This window comes from Theropithecus gelada, chromosome 2 (assembly GCF_003255815.1).
Source record: "Theropithecus gelada isolate Dixy chromosome 2, Tgel_1.0, whole genome shotgun sequence".
Taxonomy (NCBI): domain Eukaryota; kingdom Metazoa; phylum Chordata; class Mammalia; order Primates; family Cercopithecidae; genus Theropithecus; species Theropithecus gelada.
The window spans coordinates 106217901-106237205 of record NC_037669.1 but is presented as its reverse complement, the minus strand read 5'-3'; the positions used below and the strand labels follow the sequence as shown (position 1 = coordinate 106237205).

The following is a 19305-nucleotide window of genomic DNA, read 5'->3' as shown; positions in this document are numbered from 1 at the left end:
GAGAGAGAGAAGGAAGGAAGGAAGGAAGGAAGGAAGGAAGGAAGGAAGGAAGGAAGGAAGGAAGGAAGGAAGGAAGGAANAGGAAGGAAGGAAGGAAGGAAGGAAGGAAGGAAGGAAGGAAGGAAGGAAGGAAGGAAAGAAGGAAAGAGAGAGAGAGAGAGAGAGAGAGAAAGAAAGAAAGGAAAAGGGAGAGAGAGAGAGGGAGGGAGGAAGGAAGGAAGGAAGGAAATGGATTATGTGTTTGCTACCCATTCAAGCCTTCTCAGGTCAAATTCTTATACTCTGTCAGTGGGGGTGGGGGTGGAGGATGGGGAGAAGAAGATGAAGCGCACTCTCTTTTCCTTTTTTTTTTTTTTTTTGAATTGTAAAACACTAGGCACTTTTCAGTGCAGCAGACTGCAATAACACCAGGCCTGATTAAGGAATGACAATATGGAAGGCAGATGGCAGATGCATGGGTGCCACACTATTGCTTTTCAGTTAAATATTGCTTGGTGTTAGTTTTTTTCTCCTTGTAAATCTCCCAAATAAAACGGTTTGCTTTCCCCAAGTTAGAAGTGTTAGCACGTCTTTTCTTTAAATATCTGTGCATGGCTGTTTTTTTCCCTGCCAATTTGTCACCATCTGTAACCCTCCCTTTATGAGATGATCTGATGACAGCAGTTATCTTGGAGAGTAGAAGTGTGGTCTTGAAGCACCATGGAAGAGTGGAGTCAGTGTGGGCTGTGTGTGTGGAGTGTATGCTCCCCCTGCACTTGGTGTGTGTACGTACAGAAACACAGTGTGCATGTGTGTTGGCTCTGGGTGTGTTGTGCGTGTGTACACTGTGTGTGAGTATGCAGAATGTGTACATTCTGTGGGCATTTCATGTGCGTGTGTGGACTGTGTGCTGGGCATCGTGCCTGCCCGTGTCCTTGGCGTCTATGTGCTCTCTGCACATAGGTAGGTACCAAAGGTAGGTACCACGTGCACACCCTGAATGTGGGTGAACTGCCTGTGTGCTCTGTATTTGCCGGCTGAAGAGGGGCTGTGTGGACTACTGGGGGAAGACGTTCCTCAGGAGGGCATAATTTCTCTAAAGTGCTTAAAGGGGACGAAGAGAGCCTGAAATTTGGGGCAAGTAGGCCAAGGAATATTAGCAACCTCTGGGACTGGTTGCATTTCATTACTTTTCCTAGGAAAGTAAATTATGAGTGGCTTGAAGGAGGGTGCTGCTGAGATGGGGGGCGGACCATGAAGCGTGGAGGGGTCTCCGGTGTTGCCGGAGGGCAGCTGGAGCCTGCGGAGAGCCTCGGCGCGCTCCTCCCTCTCCCCCACGCTCCCCCCACCCCAGGCGGGGCGCCGCGTGGGGCGGGGGACTCCGGCGGGCGGGGGTGCTGCGCAGCGGCCGGCAGTGATGGCTGGTGGCGGCGGGGCCGGGCAGGGGACCGGGGCCGCGGCCTGGGAGAGGGCCAGCTGCCGGGAGCCCTGAATCACCGCCTGGCCCGACTCCACCATGAACGTCGCCCTGCAGGAGCTGGGAGCTGGCAACAACGTGAGTGGCGGCCCCCGGGCTCCAGGGGAGGGAACCGGGTGGAGGGGGACGAGGCAGAGGGGTCGGCAGCAGAGGGGCAGGCGATGCCTGGCTCGCGGATGTAGGGCTGTGTCCCGGGCCTGGTGGAGCTGTGATAGAGAGACCCCAGGCCCGAGAGCGTGGCAGGTGGGAAGAGAAGGGCCCTCTTAGCAGGGGGGAGGGGTCCGCGAGGCAGGGGGCACTGGGGCAGGGTCGTGGGCAAAAAGCCCTCTCTGCCTGACCTCGGTTGGCAACCCCGACTGTCTGGCAGATGGTGGAGTACAAACGGGCCACGCTTCGGGATGAAGACGCAACGGAGACCCCCGTAGAGGGCGGGGCCTCCCCGGACGCCATGGAGGTGGGCAAGGGGGCTTCCCCTTTCTCACCAGGCCCCAGCCCTGGCATGACGTCTGGCACACCCAGGAGCTCTGGGCTGTTCTGGAGGGTCACCTGCCCCCACCTCCGCTCCATCTCTGGCCTCTGCTCTAGGACTATGGTGAGGCGATGCTAAGCCATGACGTTGCACAAAACAGACTCAGGGCTCAACTCACCAGCTGGCCTCATTGCCCCCGGGCCCAAAGTTAACCCTGTGGCTCTGAAAACTGCCTGTGGCTTCACCCTCTGGTGATCTTGGACCCCTGCCCTGCAGCTCAGTTGCTCTTTGTCCCCCTGTGTTCCCCAGGTGGGATTCCAGAAGGGGACAAGACAGCTGTTAGGCTCACGCACGCAGCTGGAGCTGGTCTTGGCAGGTGTCTCTCTACTGCTGGCTGCACTGCTTCTGGGCTGCCTTGTGGCCCTGGGGGTCCAGTACCACAGAGGTAGGTGGGCCCACACTCTTCATCAGCATTCATAACTAGGGGTTCTGGAGGCCAAAGGCCCTCTAAGATTTTCACTCGTGGGGGCCAAGCCTTCCCTGAAAAAAAGCCCTGGCTTTGCTTTCTCTTCTCAACCTTCCTGCTGTCATGGCCCTTGCAAAGAGTTTGCCTCTTCCAGACAGACAGACTGACAGTCTCCTACCCTCCCGCCGTGTCCCCTACCACAGACCCATCCCACAGCACCTGCCTTACAGAGGCCTGCATTCGAGTGGCTGGAAAAATCCTGGAGTCCCTGGACCGAGGGGTGAGCCCCTGTGAGGACTTTTACCAGTTCTCCTGTGGGGGCTGGATTCGGAGGAACCCCCTGCCCAATGGGCGTTCTCGCTGGAACACCTTCAACAGCCTCTGGGACCAAAACCAGGCCATACTGAAGCATCTGCTTGGTGAGTGGGGCTGTTAGGGAAGCCTTGGGCCACTTATGTGCTTTATGCCTAGCACAGGGCCTGGCACTTAGCAGATAGTCAATGTCCATGAATGAGGAAGTGGATGGCTCTGTGAACACTCCAGAGGGTTGGGAGGCAGAGAGCAGGGACTCTTGAGAAGTGGGGATGGGTTTGACGGGGGCAGAACTCTGGGTATAATGGAGGACCGCTTCTCTGCACCCTGTTTGGAGCACTGTTGTGGTGTGGTAGACACCAGGGAGCCTGTACTGCTTAGATATACTTGAGTCTCCATGGACAGGGAGAGGAAGCCACGGCTTGCTGTTTCAGATACTCTTCCTGGGTCTGCGTTAGGAGGACTGCTCATTGACAAGGCAAGGAGAGGAACCGAGCAAGGGCCAGGGACTCCCTCTCAGCAGTTAACGTAATTGCCACCTGGATCCTATGTTCTGCCCCACAGAAAACACCACCTTCAACTCTAGTAGTGAAGCTGAGCGGAAGACACAGCGCTTCTACCTATCTTGCCTACAGGTGGAGCGCATTGAGGAGCTGGGAGCCCAGCCACTGAGAGACCTCATTGACAAGGTGGGGCCACTGAGCCGGCTGGGGGCAGGGGAGCAGGAGAGGCCTTGAGAGAGGAGATGGCCCAGGAACACTTTGGGAGCTCCTGTGCTAATTATTCCACTTATGGTTTCTACACAGATTGGTGGTTGGAACATTACAGGGCCCTGGGACCAGGATAACTTTATGGAGGTGTTGAAGGCAGTAGCAGGGACCTACAGGGCCACCCCATTCTTCACCGTCTACATCAGTGCTGACTCTAAGAGTTCCAACAGCAATGTTATCCAGGTGATGAGCTGGGAAAGGGTGAGGAGAGACTTAGGGACCCATTGCTGAGCCCAGACTTCCCTCTCGTGTGACAGGCAGGCTGGGCTGACCCCCGGCCCCCACCCCAACCCCTGCTGGGGAATTCAGGTTCCCATGGTGGGGAAAGCGAGGGGCTCACCTCCTTTCCTTGCCGTTGCAGGTGGACCAGTCTGGGCTCTTTCTGCCCTCTCGGGATTACTACTTAAACAGAACTGCCAATGAGAAAGTAAGGAACATCTTCCGAACCCCCATCCCTACCCCTTGCTGAGCTGGGCTGATCCCTGTTGACTTTTCCCTTTGCCAAGGGTCAGAGCAGGGAAGGTGAGCCTATCCTGTCACCTAGTGAACCAACTGCCCCTCCTTTCTTCCTTCTTTTCTTCCTCCCTCCCTCCCTTTCTTCCCCTTTTCCTTACTTCCTTTCTCTTGTTCTTCTAGTAGGTTTCATAGACACCTACTGTGTGCCAGGCCCAGTGGGGGAATACTGAGATATAAGTTTCCAAGCCATTGTCACAGGAAGCGTTCAATGTCAATGGGTTCCTGGACCTAGATAGCTGAGAACAAAGCTCACAAGAGGGTCCTGAGGATTCAGGAGAGACTTAGGGAGCCAGTGAAGTCTTCCTAAAGAGATTGCATTTGATCCAGGCCCTGTAGAATACATGGGAGTGCATGAGGGCATGCTGGGTAGAAAGAAGTTTAGGCCAGGTGCAGTGACTGACATCTGTAGTCCCGGCACTGCGGGAGGCCAAGGTGGGTGGATCACCTGAGGTCAGGAGTTCGAGACCAGCCTGACCAACAAGGTGAAACCCCGTCTCTACTAAATATACAAAAATTAGCCAGTCATGGTAGCAGGCACCTGTAGTCCCAGCTACTCAGGAGGCTGAGGCAGGAGAATTGCCTGAACCCGGGAGGCGGAGGTTGCAGTGAGCTGAGATCACGCCACTGCACTCCAGCCTGGGTGACAGAGCGAGACTCCAACTAAAAAAAAAAAGAAAAGAAAAGAAAGAAAGAACAGTTTGCCGGGTGCAGTGGCTCACACCTGTAATCCCAGCACTTTGGGAGGCCGAGGCAGGTGGATCATGAGGTCAGGAGTTCGAGACCAGCCTGGCCAAGACGGTGAAATCCTGTCTCTACTAAAAATACAAAAATTAGCTGGCCATGGTGGCACACGCCTGTAGTCCAGCTACTTGGGAGGCTGAGGCAGGAGAATCGCTTGAACTCGGGAGTGGGAGGTTGCAGTGAGCCGAGATCATGCCATTGCACTCCAGCCTGAGTGGCAAGAGCAAAACTCCATCTAAAAAAAAAGAAAGAAAGAACACTTTAAACAAAAGTGTTGATGAGGCCGAGCACAGTGGCTCACACCTGTAATCCCCGCACTTTGGGAGGCTGTGCGGATCACTTGAGGTTAGGAGTTCGAGACCAGGCTAGCCTATAGGGTGAAAACCCGTCTCTACTGAAAATACAAAAATTAGCCAGGCATGGTGGCAGGCACCTGTAATCTCAGCTACTTGGGAGGCTGAGGCAAAGAGAATCGCTTGAATCCAGGAGGCAAAGGTTGCAGTGAGCCGAGATGGCGCCACTGCGTTCCAGCCTGGGCAACAGAGCGCGGCTCTGTCTCACAAAAAAAAAAAAAAAAAGTGTTGAAGAGGGAAAGGCTAGGTGTGTTTGGACCATGGCGAGGGGTCCACTATGGTAAAGTACAGAACTCAAGGCAGATGAGAGGCTGGAGAGGTGGGCAGGAATGGGTTATGGAGGGGACCTTGAATAGCACACTACGGAGTTTATTCTGTAGCTCCAGGAGAGCCACTGCATGCTCCAAAGTAGGGAGGCAGCGCAGTGCTTTGGGAAGTCAGTTTGTTTGGGGTGTGAAAAGTAGATGTGAGAAAGAAGGCCTGGAGATGAATTAAGAGTGTCTGCGGTACTCTGTGCTCTGAGTCAGGAAGGTCCCAAATGAAAGAGGTGGCAGAAGGAATGGTAAGAAGAGGAGGATGTAAGAGATATCATCAAGTCAGAATCATGAGTTCTTGGTGCCTGGATGTTAGAGGAAGGAAGAGGTGAAGATGGCTGAAGCTCTTCACTTTCATGATGGTGGAATGGAGGGGTGCCTTGGGAATTAGGGGTATCTGTAGGAAGAACCAGCTTAGGGTACATTGAGAAAGAGGAGACAGTGCAATGTCACAGGAATAGGAGAGACTTTGGAGCCAGACCTGCATTTCAGTCTCAGCTCTGCTGCTTGGTGCAAGTTAATTAATCTCTCTGATGCTATTCCCTCATCCGTAAACAGGGGATCATAGCATCAACCTTATGCGGTGTTGGGAGTAGGTTAGGGGTACAAACTTACGCTCCTGCATGTGGAAGATGCTCAGGGTGTGGGAGTTGCTCCTTTTAGACATGTGAGTTTGTGGAACCTGAGCACCTTACACACAGAGAGGCCAGCAGGCAGCTGGGAAAGCCGTGCGGAGTCCTGAAGAGAGAATAACCCTGAAAGGACCCAGAGGCTTGAGAGGCATCTCCTTAGAAACCCAACCAGGCCACGCGGGGTGGCTGTAATCCAAACACTTTGGGAGGCCGAGGCGGCCTGATTACTTGAGGACAGGAGTTTGAGACCAGCTGGCCAACATGGTGAAACCCCATCTCTACGAAAAATACAAAAATTGGGCCAGGCGTGGTGGCTCTCGCCTGTAATCCCAGCACTTTGGGAGGCCAAGGCAGGTGGATCACTTGAGGTCAGGAGTTTGAAACCAGCCTGACCAATATGGTGAAACCCCATCTCTAATAAAAATACAAAAATTAGCCCGATATGGTGGCGGGTGCCTATAATCCCAGCTACTTGGAAGGCTGAGGCAGGAGAATCGCTTGAACCCGGGAGGTGGAAGTTACAGTGAGCTGAGATGGCGCCACTGCACTCTAGCCTGGACAACAGAGCAAGACTCTGTCTCAAAAAAAAAGAAAGAAAAGAAAAAAGAAACCTAAACAAAGGCTTTGAAGAGGTGAGACAGGAGGAGGACAGAGAAAGGACAGAAGGAGATCCTTGTATTTTAAGGGCAGTGGGAGAAAAATAGTAAAAGAGATTGCTGTGGAGTAGGACAATCATTTGTCCTTCTGTCATTCATTCAGAAACATCTGCTGACCATCCCTTGGCCAGACCCTCCTCTAGACATATGGTGAACAAGACACTTCTACTACCCTCTGAATGGGGAAGAAGGCATACAACAGTTTGCTACACAGTTGTCCTGTTTCCAGTTGTTGGGACTATTATAGAGAAGAAGCATAGGGTTCTGAGAGCAAGTGCGAACAGGAACCTGCCTAGTTCCAGGGTGCGGATAGGCTGCAATGAAGGGAGAGGGCTCTGCAAAGGCAATAGGTTATGCAAAGGCTCCAAGGTGGGAAGGCATATGGCCCACTGGCCATTCTCAGTGGGAGAGGGAGCAGGAGGGGCATGCAGGCCAAGGCCTTCTGGACAAGTCCATAGGCTCACGCTATGCAGGAGCATTGTGGGCCAAATTTAGGATTCATCCCAAAAGAAATGGAAGGGGAAACTTAAAAGTGATGTGAACAGATGTGTGATTTTGACGTCATCTGAGTAGGGGAGGAGATAATTTTTACGATTTGGGAGAGAACCACATCCTTCAACCCTTTGATAGGGGCAAGAGGAAAGACTTGGGTTTGACTGTCAGCATGTCACTGGTTGCCTTCAGGAAGCCTCCTGTGCTGGGATCTAGAGAAAGATGAAACGCAAAAGGTTGAGATAGGATGAAAACTAAGAGTAGGCTGGGTGCAGTGGCTCACGCCTGTGGCCCCAGCACTTTGGGAGGCCGAAGTGGGCAGATTACCTGAGGTCAGGAGTTCGAGACCAGCTTGGCCAACATGGCGAAACGCTGTCTCTACTAAAAATACAAAAATTAGCCAGGTGTGATGGCCCACGCCTGTAATCCCAGCCACTGGGGAGGCTGAGGCAGGAGAATTGCTTGAACCCGGGAGGTGGAGGTTGCAGTGAGCTGCGATCACACACCTGCACTTCAGCCTGGGTGACAGAGGGAGATGCCATTTCAAACAAACAAACAAACAACAACAACAACGACAAAAAACTAAGAGTAAAGCAGGGTTCAGGAGAGTCTCAAAAGTAAGCACTAAGCTGAAGGTGAGGAGGTAGAGAGAAGGGGTATGATGAGATCACTGGTTTAGCTAACCATCCCCCTCAGGAGCTGGGATGACTGGGATTGGTACTCAAACCTCTTTCTCTGATGCCAGCAGCAAGTAAGAGGAGAGGTGAGGGACAGGAGGAATTTGAAATACACAGAATGGATATTAAGGGATCTAAAACTTCTTGGCAAGTAGAAGAGGAGATGGCCTTTGGTGATTTGGGGAGCCCAGGTGGGCCTTCAGATTGAGTGGAAAGTGATTTCTGGGAGGAGGATTAAGGGAATTGGCACAGAGCAGTGTTGAGTGTCTGTTTGCAGGTTTTCATCCTGTTATTCAACAGACATTTATTAAGCACCTACTATGTGGCAGACAGTTGCACTTGGGCCTGAAATTACAGTGGTGAACAAAGCAAACACAGCCCTGCCTTCATGGAGCCTCAGGGCCAGAAGGGGTGAGGCCGCATGAGTTTGTACTGGACCCGGGCAGGGCCAGGGCCGCCATGGCCCTGGGTTCATCGGGCCTGGGCCACATTCTCACTCTGCCATCCGCTAGTTTGTGATGGAAGTCAAGCCGTGTCATCTTCCTAAGTTTGTCCCCTGGGGTGTGAGATGGGACTCATCTTCACTTCATGAAGTTGCTGTGCAGGGAGGAAAAGATACACTGTATGGAAAGCCTCTAATAGAGAGTCTGATGCATGTCCACAGAAGTGGTCACTAAATGTTTCTTTTCCATGCTTTTCTCTCCCTTGGAGACCAGCGGGTAGTGGAGAAAGCAGCAAGCTTGAGGCCTGGCAGGATGGGAGGTAATAGAGGCCTGAGGATACCATGGCCCAGATCCCCTGTGAGGTCCAGTCAGCTGTTCAGTGAAGGCACATGGTCACTGATGGGCTGGGACAACTAGCAGGGATCTAGGAAACAAGAAGGCAAAGCCGTATGGGAAGCAGGCCCATCTGCTGGACAGACACTTGCAGAGCATTTACTCTGTTCTAGTCCCTAGAGACAGTAATGAGTAAGCTGCTGTAACTTGGAACAATGCTCTGCTGGAACTCACCTTCTCCTTGGGGAAATAGATGACAAACAAGTACAGAAGTAAGTAAACAAGGCCAGGCACCGTGGCTGATGCCTGTAATCCCAGCACTTTGCAAGGCCAAGGTGGGCAGATCACCTGAGGTCAGGAGTTTGAGACCAGCCTGGCTAACATGGTGAAACCCCGTCTCTACTAAAAACACAAAAAATTAGCCAGGCGTGGTGGCGGGCGCCTGTACTCCCAGCTACTCGGGAGGCTGCAGCAGGACAATTGCTTGAACCCGAGAGGTGGAGGTTGCAATAAGCTGAGATCGCACCACTGCACTCCAGCCTGGGCAACAGAATGAGACTTAATCTCAAAAAATAAAATAAAATAAAATAAAACAAAAGAAGTAAACAATACTTAGCCGATGGTGGTAAGCAGTGTGTCAGAAATGAAACAGGTCATCCAAGAAGGCTTCCAGAATCAAGCAGAAGAGATAGTGAGCAGAGGTGGTGGTAAGAATAGATCTTCTCAGCCTTGGGCAGGACTTGTTGCTGGGCTCTGAGGGTCATCTGGGCCTTGACAGGTGCTCACTGCCTATCTGGACTACATGGAGGAGCTGGGGATGCTGCTGGGTGGGCGGCCCACCTCCACGAGGGAGCAGATGCAGCAGGTGCTGGAGTTGGAGGTACAACTGGCCAACATCACAGTGCCCCAGGACCAGCGGCGCGATGAGGAGAAAATCTATCACAAGATGAGCATTTCGGAGCTGCAGGTGGGGCAGGCAGGGGACTGGAGACATCTGAGAGGGGCCAGCCCTGGAACACACCACCCAGCTTCCCTCCATGCCATCTCCCCAAGGCAGCCAGTCCTTTCCTCATTCCCTTGCATTTCTGTGCTTTCCAGTTGCACTGGGAAAAACATGGTGTCCATTTAGGGCCACCTCTGGTCCCTTTCTTGTTGCCTGGGGATGCATGGAGGGATTGTGTTAAAAATGTGTAACAGTGTCTATGAGATGTCCACAAAACAGTCAGAATAGGCTGGACATGGTGGCTGACACCTGTAATCCCAGCACTTTGGGAGGCCGAGATGGGTGGATCACCTGAGGTCAGGAGTTCAAGACCAGCCTGGCCAACATGGTGAAACTCCATCTCTACTAAAAATAAAAAATTAGCCAGACTTGGTGGCACATGCCTGTAATCCCAGCTACTCGGGAGGCTGAGGCAGGAGAATCACTTGAACCTGGGAGGCGGAGGTTGCAGTGAGCTGAGATCATGCCATTGTACTCCAGCTTGGGTGACAAGAGCGAAACTCCATCTCAAAAAAAAAAGATAGAAGTGGAAGTTTCTACTGGAGGACCGGTACTGTGCCAGGCCATTAACACTTTAGATGTTGGATTATGGAAAAGTTGGGGTGGGATGTGGTTCTGGAGGAGAAGCCAGTATGTGTGGGGTGTCAGGGGAGTGGTATTTTATCAATTGTTAGGAAAATATTTGAATATCTAGGCCCCAGCTGAATGTCACAAGTAGTGGTTATCCTTGTATAATAAGTGGCTGGGCTCCCAGATTGGAGGTGCCCAGGCCTGGAAAAGGGTATATTACAGGAAGGAGTCGCCATGAAGCCAGTAGTTGTTGCTATGGCAATGGGAAGGGCTCCCAGGCTCCAGCATACAGTGGGGGAGGGTTCTGCTGGAAGTGAGTCAGGCAGGCAAGGCCTGAGATTTTTTTCTCTCAGGCTCTGGCGCCCTCCATGGACTGGCTTGAGTTCCTGTCTTTCTTGCTGTCACCATTGGAGTTGAGTGACTCTGAGCCTGTGGTGGTGTATGGGATGGATTATTTGCAGCAGGTGTCAGAGCTCATCAACCGCACAGAACCAAGGTGTGGGGGGATCCCAAGGTGAGGGTGGGTTCCGTGGAGGTCTCCAGCAAGGCTGGGCATAGTGGACTGGCCCAGCCACACAGAACAACATTTGATAATGCCAGGAGCCTTCCAAACATCAAATCAGAATGCCTATGGGCTTTTCATCTGTGCTAGGGTTTCAGGGTTCTCCCTGTGATCTCTGTTCCCACACCTCTCTCCAACCTGACCTCTACAGGCAGGTATGTGGCCCCGGGGCCAAAGAGGAACTCTGGGACAGCTTCCACATATGCCTCTCAGGACTTCTGCAGCCTGCATGTTCCTAGGGGCTGGTTTGGGGGGTGGAAAGGGCATCCCACCTGCCCTTTTCTTATTTTCTGGTCTGGTTGTCAGCATCCTGAACAATTACCTGATCTGGAACCTAGTGCAAAAGACAACCTCAAGCCTGGACCGACGCTTTGAGTCTGCACAAGAGAAGCTGCTGGAGACCCTCTATGGCACTAAGAAGGTGGGCTCTCTGACTTTGCCTCCACGTTCTGATCCAGTCTAGCTGATGCTGCACGCCTTCAGTGTATCAGGCACCATGTGCCTCATGGTGCACAGGTGCATACTATGGAGCGCAGAATTTGGAAGCAAGCCGACTTGGGTTCCAACCCCAACTCATTCATTTTCTAGCCTGTAGGACCTTGGGCATGTCACCTCTGAAAGTGCTGGGATTACAGGCATGAGCCACCGTGCCCAGCCCACAACTAATTTTATATCCAGTCAGTCGCCCATGCAAGAAACATGAGAGTCACTCCAGTGACTCTCAGGACACTCTTAGTGACACTGTCCATTTTCTGCTCTGTAAAGCAGGAATAACTTGGAGGGTTGTCAAGAAGAGTATTAGCTGAGTTAACATAAGTGAAGCATCTACACAGTATATGGTATGTATAGGCACTCAGCTTCGATGAGGAGGATGGAGAGGATATAATAAATAATGCAGTATTTAGTTTCAAGATGCCCCATTAAGTGGGGGGAGTGGACATATAAACAAATACATTATATTTTGTGGTGATAAGTGCTCACACTGAGTGAAAGACTTTTGTGCTATAGGACAGAGGTGGGACAGCACATTTCACCTGGGGGGTTGGTGGGGAAGGGCATCAGAGAAGCGTTTTTTGAGAGGTGCCATGTGATGGAAAAGTTCACCAAGAAAGCTGAGGAGAAACGCATTCCAGGGACAAGGAACGCCATGTGCAAATTCCTAGAGGCCAAAAGGAGCATGGTGGCTTTACACATATTCTGGCATGAGCTTGAGAAGAGGGCAACTGAGAGGCAGGGTTTGGTAAGGTGGGCATGGGGCACTCGGGAAGGGACCTGAATATTGTGTCGAGAAGTCCGGCCTTGATTGTTTCACAGATGGGGCTCCATGGGAGTAGCCATGGAGAGGAGAAACACAATTGGGTTATGTATGAGATGATATTTCTGGTGGCTAAATGGAAGATGGAGGGGAGCAGCAGGGACACGAGGATGAGAATGGAGTCAGGGTGTCCAGTTAAGAGGCAATTGCAGGCTGGGCGGGGTGGCTCATGCCTGTAATCTCAGCACTTTGGGAGGCCAAGGTGGGCGGATCACTTGAAGTCAGGAGTTCAAAACCATCCTGGCTAAGACGGTGAAACCCCATCTCTACCAAAAATACAAAAAATTTGGCCGGGCATGGTGGCAGGTGCCTTTAGTCTCAGCTACTTGGGAGGCTGAGGCACGAGAATGGCATGAACCCGGGAGGTGGAGCTTGCAGTGAACTGAGACTGCGCCACGGCACTCCAGCCTGGGTAACAGAGTGAGACTCCGTCTCAAAAAAAAAAAAAAAAAGTCAAGTCTGGGTGCGGTGGCTCAAGCCTGTAATCCCAGCACTTTGGGAGGCCAAGACAGGCGGATCACAAGGTCAGGAGATTGAGACCATCCTGGCTAACATGGTGAAACCCCGTCTCTACTAAAAAAAACAAAAAAACTAGCCGGGCGAGGTGGCAGGCGTCTGTAGTCCCAGCTACTCGGGAGGCTGAGGCAGGAGAATGGTGTAAACCTGGGAGGCGGAGCTTGCAGTGAGCTGAGATTTGGCCACTGCACTCCAGCCTCGGCAACAGAGCAAGATTCTGTCCCAAAAAAAAAAAGAGTCAAAGTAGTTGAATGTGAGGGTTAGGGAGATGGAGGAAGCTGGAGTGACTCCCAGGTTTCTTGCATGGGAGACTGACTGGATATAAAATTAGTTGTGGGCTGGGCACAGTGGGTCATGCCTGTAATCCCAGCACTTTGGGAGGTCAAAGTGGGCAGATCGCTTGAGCTCAGGAGTTCAAGACCAGCCTGGGAAACATGGTGAGACCCCATCTCTACTAAAAAATACAAAAGAAAATAGCCTGGCACTGTGGCATGTGCCTGGGGTCCCAGCTACTCGGGAGGCTGAGGTGGGAGGATCACTTGAGCCCGGGGGACAGAGGTTGCAGTGAGCAGTGATTGCACCACTATACTCCAGCCTGGGTGATAGAGTGAGACCCTATCTCAAAAAAAGACAGATGTGGCACTGAGCAAACCCAGGACTCTGTTGTCCAGAGCTAAGAAGGGCTGCTAGCCCCAGTGACAGAGAAAGGCCCTCTGACTGGAGGACATAGCCATCTCTGGGGGCCTGGCTCTTTGTCCCTTAACAGTCCTGTGTGCCGAGGTGGCAGACCTGCATCTCCAACACAGATGACGCCCTTGGCTTCGCTTTGGGCTCCCTCTTCGTGAAGGCCACATTTGACCGGCAAAGCAAAGAAATTGTGAGTCTACAAGATTATTTTAACGCTATGCCCTCAAAATTGACTGTTCATGTATGTGCCGACATATAGAAAAACAATGGGGGCCAGGCGTGGTGGCTCATGCTTGTAATCCCAACACTTTGGGGGACCAAGGCAGATGAATCACGAGGTCAGAAGTTCGAGACCAGCCTGGCCAACATGGTGAAACCCCGTCTCTCTAAAAATACAAAAAATTAGCCGGGTGTGGTGGCGGGTGTCTGTAATCCCAGCTACCTGGGAGGCTGAGGCAGGAGAATCACTTGAACCCAGGAGGCGGAGGTTGCCGTGAGGTGAGATCGTGCCAGTGCACTCCAGCCTTGGTCGACAGAGTGAGACTAAGTGGCGGGCGCCTGTAGTCCCAGCTACTCGGGAGGCTGAGCCAGGAGAATGGCTAAACCCGGGAGGCGGAGCTTGCAGTGAGCTGAGATCTGGCCACTGCACTCCAGCCTGGGTGACAGAGCCAGACTCCGTCCCAAAAAAAAAAAAAAAAAAAAAAACACAAGGCTGGGCGCGGTGGCTCACGCCTGTAATCCCAGCACTTTGGGAGGCCGAGGCGGGCGAATCACGAGGTCAGGAGATGGAGACCATCCTGGCTAACATGGTAAAACCCCGTCTCTACTAAAAAAGACAAAAAAATTAGCCGGGTGTGGTGGCAGGAGCCTGTAGTCCCAGCTACTCGGGAGGCTGAGGCAGGAGAATGGTGTGAACCCAGGAAGCAGAGCTTGCAGTGAGCAGAGATCACGCCGCTGCACTCCAGCCTGGGCAACAGAGCAAGACTCCGTCTCAAAAAAAAAATAAAAAAACCAAAGAAAAACAACTGGATGTAAATTCATGAACAAATGAAGTGCTGCTTTGGGCAGTGGGATTATAAGCGTCCTTTAAAGTTGTCTATGTGTTTATGTTTATATAACTAGAAGAAATATTTATTTATTAGGATATTATAATGGATGTGCTTAAAGTATTACCTGTAAGGATGTTTATGGTTTTTATGGCAATGTTGTTTATCATAGCAGAAAATAAGAACTGGTTAAATGTCCAACTATAGGGTAAAGGAAAAATAAATTGTGGTTAGGACAGGTTGTGAGGATCCTTAAACAGCTGATATATCTTTCAGTGAAAAAAGTAGGTTACAAAAAATATATACCTAATACAACATAATTCCATATTTTATGTGCATATCAGGGGAGGGAAAAACTCTAGAAGTGGGTAATCAAAATGTTAAAAGAACTTACCTATGAATGAGTGATTTATAGCTGGTCTGTTTTCTTTTTCAATTCTCAGTTTTCCAAATTTTCTGTGAATGCCCTCTTTTCATAATCAGATAAAAGTCATTGCACTAGGCTGGGCACGATGGCTCACGCGTGTAATCCCAGCACTTTGGGAGGCTGAGGTGGGTGGATCACGTGGTCAGGAGTTCAAGACCAACCTGACCAAGATGGTGAAACCCCATCTCTAGTAAAAATACAAAAATTAGCCCGGCATGGTGGCAGGCGCCTGTAATCCTAGCTACTTGTGAGGCTGAGGCAGGAGAATTGCTTGAACCCGGGAGGCGGAGGTTGCAGTGAGCTGAGATCGCGCCACTGCACTCCATCCTGGGTGACACAGCCAGACTCTGTCTCGAAAAAAAAAAAAATCATTGCACTATATTAAATTATGATATTAATTTGATGAACTTATTGTCAATTAAAATGTTTATTTAATTAAGAAAAAAGCCAGCCACAATCCCAGTACCTTTACAAATGGTGTTTCCTTCTTGTCCTCTCTAGGTGCTCAGCTGTATTTCATTAGTCTAGGCGTTCCCATTTCCCCTGGGGGGACAGGGATGGGGCACCAGGGTGGATGGGGGGCAGGGCAAGGATGCATTCAGTGCAGGGGTAGGCTGACTTTGCCTCCTCCCTCCCAGGCAGAGGGGATGATCAGCGAAATCCGGACTGCATTTGAGGAGGCCCTGGGACAGCTGGTTTGGATGGATGAGAAGACCCGCCAGGCAGCCAAGGAGAAAGTGAGCGGTGGCTAGAGTTGGGGCGCCATCTTGAGGTGGGGTTCAAGGATACAGTTTTGCTAGGAACCTGGGGAAGGAAACAAACCCTTAACCTGGTCTCTTCAGGCAGACGCCATCTATGATATGATTGGTTTCCCAGACTTTATCCTGGAGCCCAAAGAGCTGGATGATGTTTATGATGGGGTAAGTACCTGAGCTCATCAGTGCTGAACTTCAGCCCTGCAGAGGACACTGTTCTTTGGGCTTAGTAACTGGGGCTCAAGCACTGGGAAAGAGGTGTTCGTCGGTTTCTTTTAGAGGCAGATGGAGGTAACCAGCATTGTTAAAGTGTTGGCTCTGTGTCAGGCTGCAGGCCAAACAGCAGTGAAATATAGTGTTAACGAGCCAAGATTTGGAGTCAAGCCTAATCATATTCTGTTTCTACCCCTAACTTGGTAACCTTACCAAAACCTCTCTAGGCCTCGGTTTCATTTTCTGTAAAATGGGGGTCCTACTAGTGCCTATCTCATAGGGTTGTTGTGAGATAAATGAGTGCAGTATGTAAAAAAAAAAAAAAAATAGCACCCATAACATAAATGCCCTTTAAATATTGCCGATTATGGTTTACTAGATATTTTACAGTTGAGGAAACTGAGGTTTGGAGAGATACTGAGTAGCCAAACTGGGGCTATTATCTTCTCCAATGGATTCTCTTGCTCTCTTTCTACTTCCCACCTTTCCCATAGTACGAAGTTTCCGAAGATTCTTTCTTCCAAAACATGTTGAATTTGTACAACTTCTCTGCCAAGGTGATGGCTGACCAGCTCCGCAAGCCTCCCAGCCGAGACCAGTGAGAATGAGGGGGCGGACATAGACACTAGGGGCGGCGGGAGAGGTGGGGAAAGGTTTCCTGGGATGGGGGAAAAGGGTGGCAAGATTGCTCCCAGACCAGAGGCCCCAAGCCCTTGCAGGAGGTAGGTGGGGCAGGGCTGCTGGGAGGGGAACAGTGTCAGGAGAGTCGGGAGCCTCAGCCTCTCCCTCTTCCTCCTCCAGGTGGAGCATGACCCCCCAGACAGTGAATGCCTACTACCTTCCAACTAAGAATGAGATCGTCTTCCCCGCTGGCATCCTGCAGGCCCCCTTCTATGCCCGCAACCACCCCAAGTGTGTCTGAAGCAGGAGGGGCTGGGTGCTGGGGCCTGGGCCTGTGGCTGAGCTGGGAGCAGGGCTAGAGGTGGGATTCAGAAGTACCCCCACCATGTCCTCACTTGCCATTCCTCACCTACCAGGGCCCTGAACTTTGGTGGTATCGGTGTGGTCATGGGCCACGAGTTGACACATGCCTTTGATGACCAAGGTAGGGGCCCATGGAGTCGTCCCCTGGAGCCTAGAATTCCCAGTGGCTCCTGCAGGGCCTTGGGACATTGATGTAGCCCCAAGGGACCTGGAGTCTATGGACCAGGGCTGGTGGGGGCACTGCTGCCCCCGAGATGAGGTCTGGTTTTGGTGGGGTGCAAAGGTGAGTTCTCCTTAGGGCGCGAGTATGACAAAGAAGGGAACCTGCGGCCTTGGTGGCAGAATGAGTCACTGGCAGCCTTCCGGAACCACACGGCCTGCATGGAGGAACAGTACAATCAATACCAGGTCAATGGGGAGAGGCTCAACGGCCGCCAGACGCTGGGGGAGAACATTGCCGACAACGGGGGTTTGAAGGCTGCCTACAATGTGAGTGGCCTGACCAGCCCTCCAGCGGCTGAGGCCTGCTGGCCTGGGGTGAAAGGTGCTGGGTGGATGGGGGCAGGCCTGGATGGGCTTGCTGCCCACTGTTCTGTCCCCAGGCTTACAAAGCGTGGCTGAGAAAGCATGGGGAGGAGCAGCAGCTGCCAGCCGTGGGGCTCACTAACCACCAGCTCTTCTTCGTGGGATTTGCCCAGGTATCACCCTCTGGGAAGGCCTGGGGTCTGCCCCTTTGTCCTGCTCCCTCCTGAGTATGTCATTAGGAGGAGTCTGGGGCATGTGTCAAAGGGGCTGGGGAATGGGGCTGAGGCTGGGGCGTGAAAGGTGGGCTGGGAAGGCCTGTGCCCAGAGCCTCTCGGCCAGCCGGGGCCCACAAAGGCAGCCTGAAGAGGCCTGAGCAGGAGAACGCCTCGGTAGGATTTTACATAGCTCAAAGGGCAGGGTTGCGTGCTTGAGGGGCACAGGGTGGGGCAAAGGGTGGCAAAGGGGGCAAACATTGATCCTCACGCTGTTCCTGTGAGGAAGGCATGCAGGAAACTAAAGCTCGGGACGCAGAGTGGCCTGTCCGGGGCTACCCAGGAATAGAGTAAGTGGCAGAGCAAGGACTCAGGCAGAACCTCCACTGGGCAGCCACAGCAGGCAGCTTCCGGAGCTCCGCTTTTTCCCCTCGTCATGTCCATGCTGGGCAGCCCGATGTCCAGGGCAATTTTGGAAGGAACTTGGGAGGGGCTGCAGCAGTGGTGGTTTGTGTCTCTGGGATGGCTGTAGCCGACTCTAAGGCCCGGCTCCACACTAGACACCATATGCCCCCATGTCTGTCCTGGCCTGCAGGTATGGTGCTCGGTCCGCACACCAGAGAGCTCTCACGAGGGGCTAGTGACCGACCCCCACAGCCCTGCCCGCTTCCGCGTGCTGGGCACTCTCTCCAACTCCCGTGACTTCCTGCGGCACTTCGGCTGCCCTGTCGGCTCCCCCATGAACCCAGGGCAGCTGTGTGAGGTGTGGTAGACCTGGATCAGGGAAGAAATGGCCGGCTGTCACCAGACCTGGGGCAGCTCTCCCGACAAAGCTGTTTGCTCTTGGGTTGGGAGGAAGCAGATGCAAGCTGGGCTGGGTCTAGTCCCTCCCCACCACAGGCAACACGAGTACAGTCCCTCACTCCCCACCACAGGTGACACAAGTACAGTCCCTCCTCAATCACCACATTGTGCCTCTGCTTTGGGGGTGCCCCTGCCTCCAGCAGAGCCCCCACCATTCACTGTGACATCTTTCCATGTCACCCTGCCTGGAAGAAGTCTGGGCAGGGAGGCCAGTTCCCACGGGAAGGAGTCTGCCTCTTCTGGCCCCAAGCTTACTCAGCCTGGCGGCCATGGGGCCTGCCGTGCCTGCCCCACTCTGACCTGCAGGCCTGGATGGTGTACCTTCTGGACTTCTCCCCAGGCTCACTCAGTGCGTACTTAAGGGTGGACTCAGCTCTGTCTGGCTCACCCTCAGGGGCTACCCGCACCTCACCCTGTGCTCCTTGTGTCACTGCTCCCAATGCTGCTGCTGACCCTCACTGACAGCTCCTAGTGGAAGCCCAAGGGCCTCTGAAAGCCTCCTGCTGCCCACCGTTTCCCTGGGCTGAGAGGGGAAGTGCATATGTGTAGCGGGTACTGGTTCCTGTGTCTTAGGGCACAAGCCTTAGCAGGTGATTGATTCTGCCTAGACCAAGCAGGAAAGCAGATAGAGCAGGGAAAAGGAAGAACAGAGTTTATTTTTACAGAAAAGAGGGTGGGAGGGTGTGGTCTTGGCCCTTATAGGACCCTGTGCCAATAAATAGACATGCATCCGTCAGCCTGTCTCTTCCTTCAGTCCTGTTTTCATGGATCCATTCACTCATTCCACCAGTGTCTACAGAGCAACTACTGTATGCCAGCCACTCTCCTCAATGCTCATTTACTCACTCAGCAGATACAGGGGACTGAGATTTGAAGCCCAGAGAAGACAGAGAAAGAGAGGCAGGATAGAGGAATGGAAGGAAGTTGAGTCTGGCTGGGCAGAATACATTGTCTGCTAACTGGTGGCCATAGCCCCATCCCCAGCTGTTCTACAGC

At 52.5% G+C, this 19305-nt stretch overlaps 2 protein-coding genes across 2 annotated transcripts in view; both read left to right on the top strand.

The window, feature by feature from the left end:
* EIF2B5 (eukaryotic translation initiation factor 2B subunit epsilon) overlaps positions 1–19305 on the top strand; it is a 566918-nt gene that overhangs the window by 145249 nt on the left and 402364 nt on the right. The gene's annotated exons all lie outside the window — the stretch shown is intronic.
* On the top strand, positions 1370–19045 carry ECE2 (endothelin converting enzyme 2). The gene is made up of 20 exons (XM_025375144.1): positions 1370–1534; positions 1824–1910; positions 2235–2370; positions 2595–2810; positions 3268–3392; positions 3510–3656; positions 3835–3900; positions 9409–9597; positions 10557–10699; positions 11072–11186; positions 13363–13473; positions 15395–15493; positions 15599–15676; positions 16219–16322; positions 16526–16636; positions 16762–16829; positions 17007–17197; positions 17311–17406; positions 18041–18345; positions 18381–19045. The coding sequence occupies exons 1-19, from the start codon at positions 1496–1498 to the stop codon at positions 18215–18217; spliced, it is 2298 nt and encodes a 765-aa protein (XP_025230929.1). The 5' UTR covers positions 1370–1495; the 3' UTR covers positions 18218–18345; positions 18381–19045.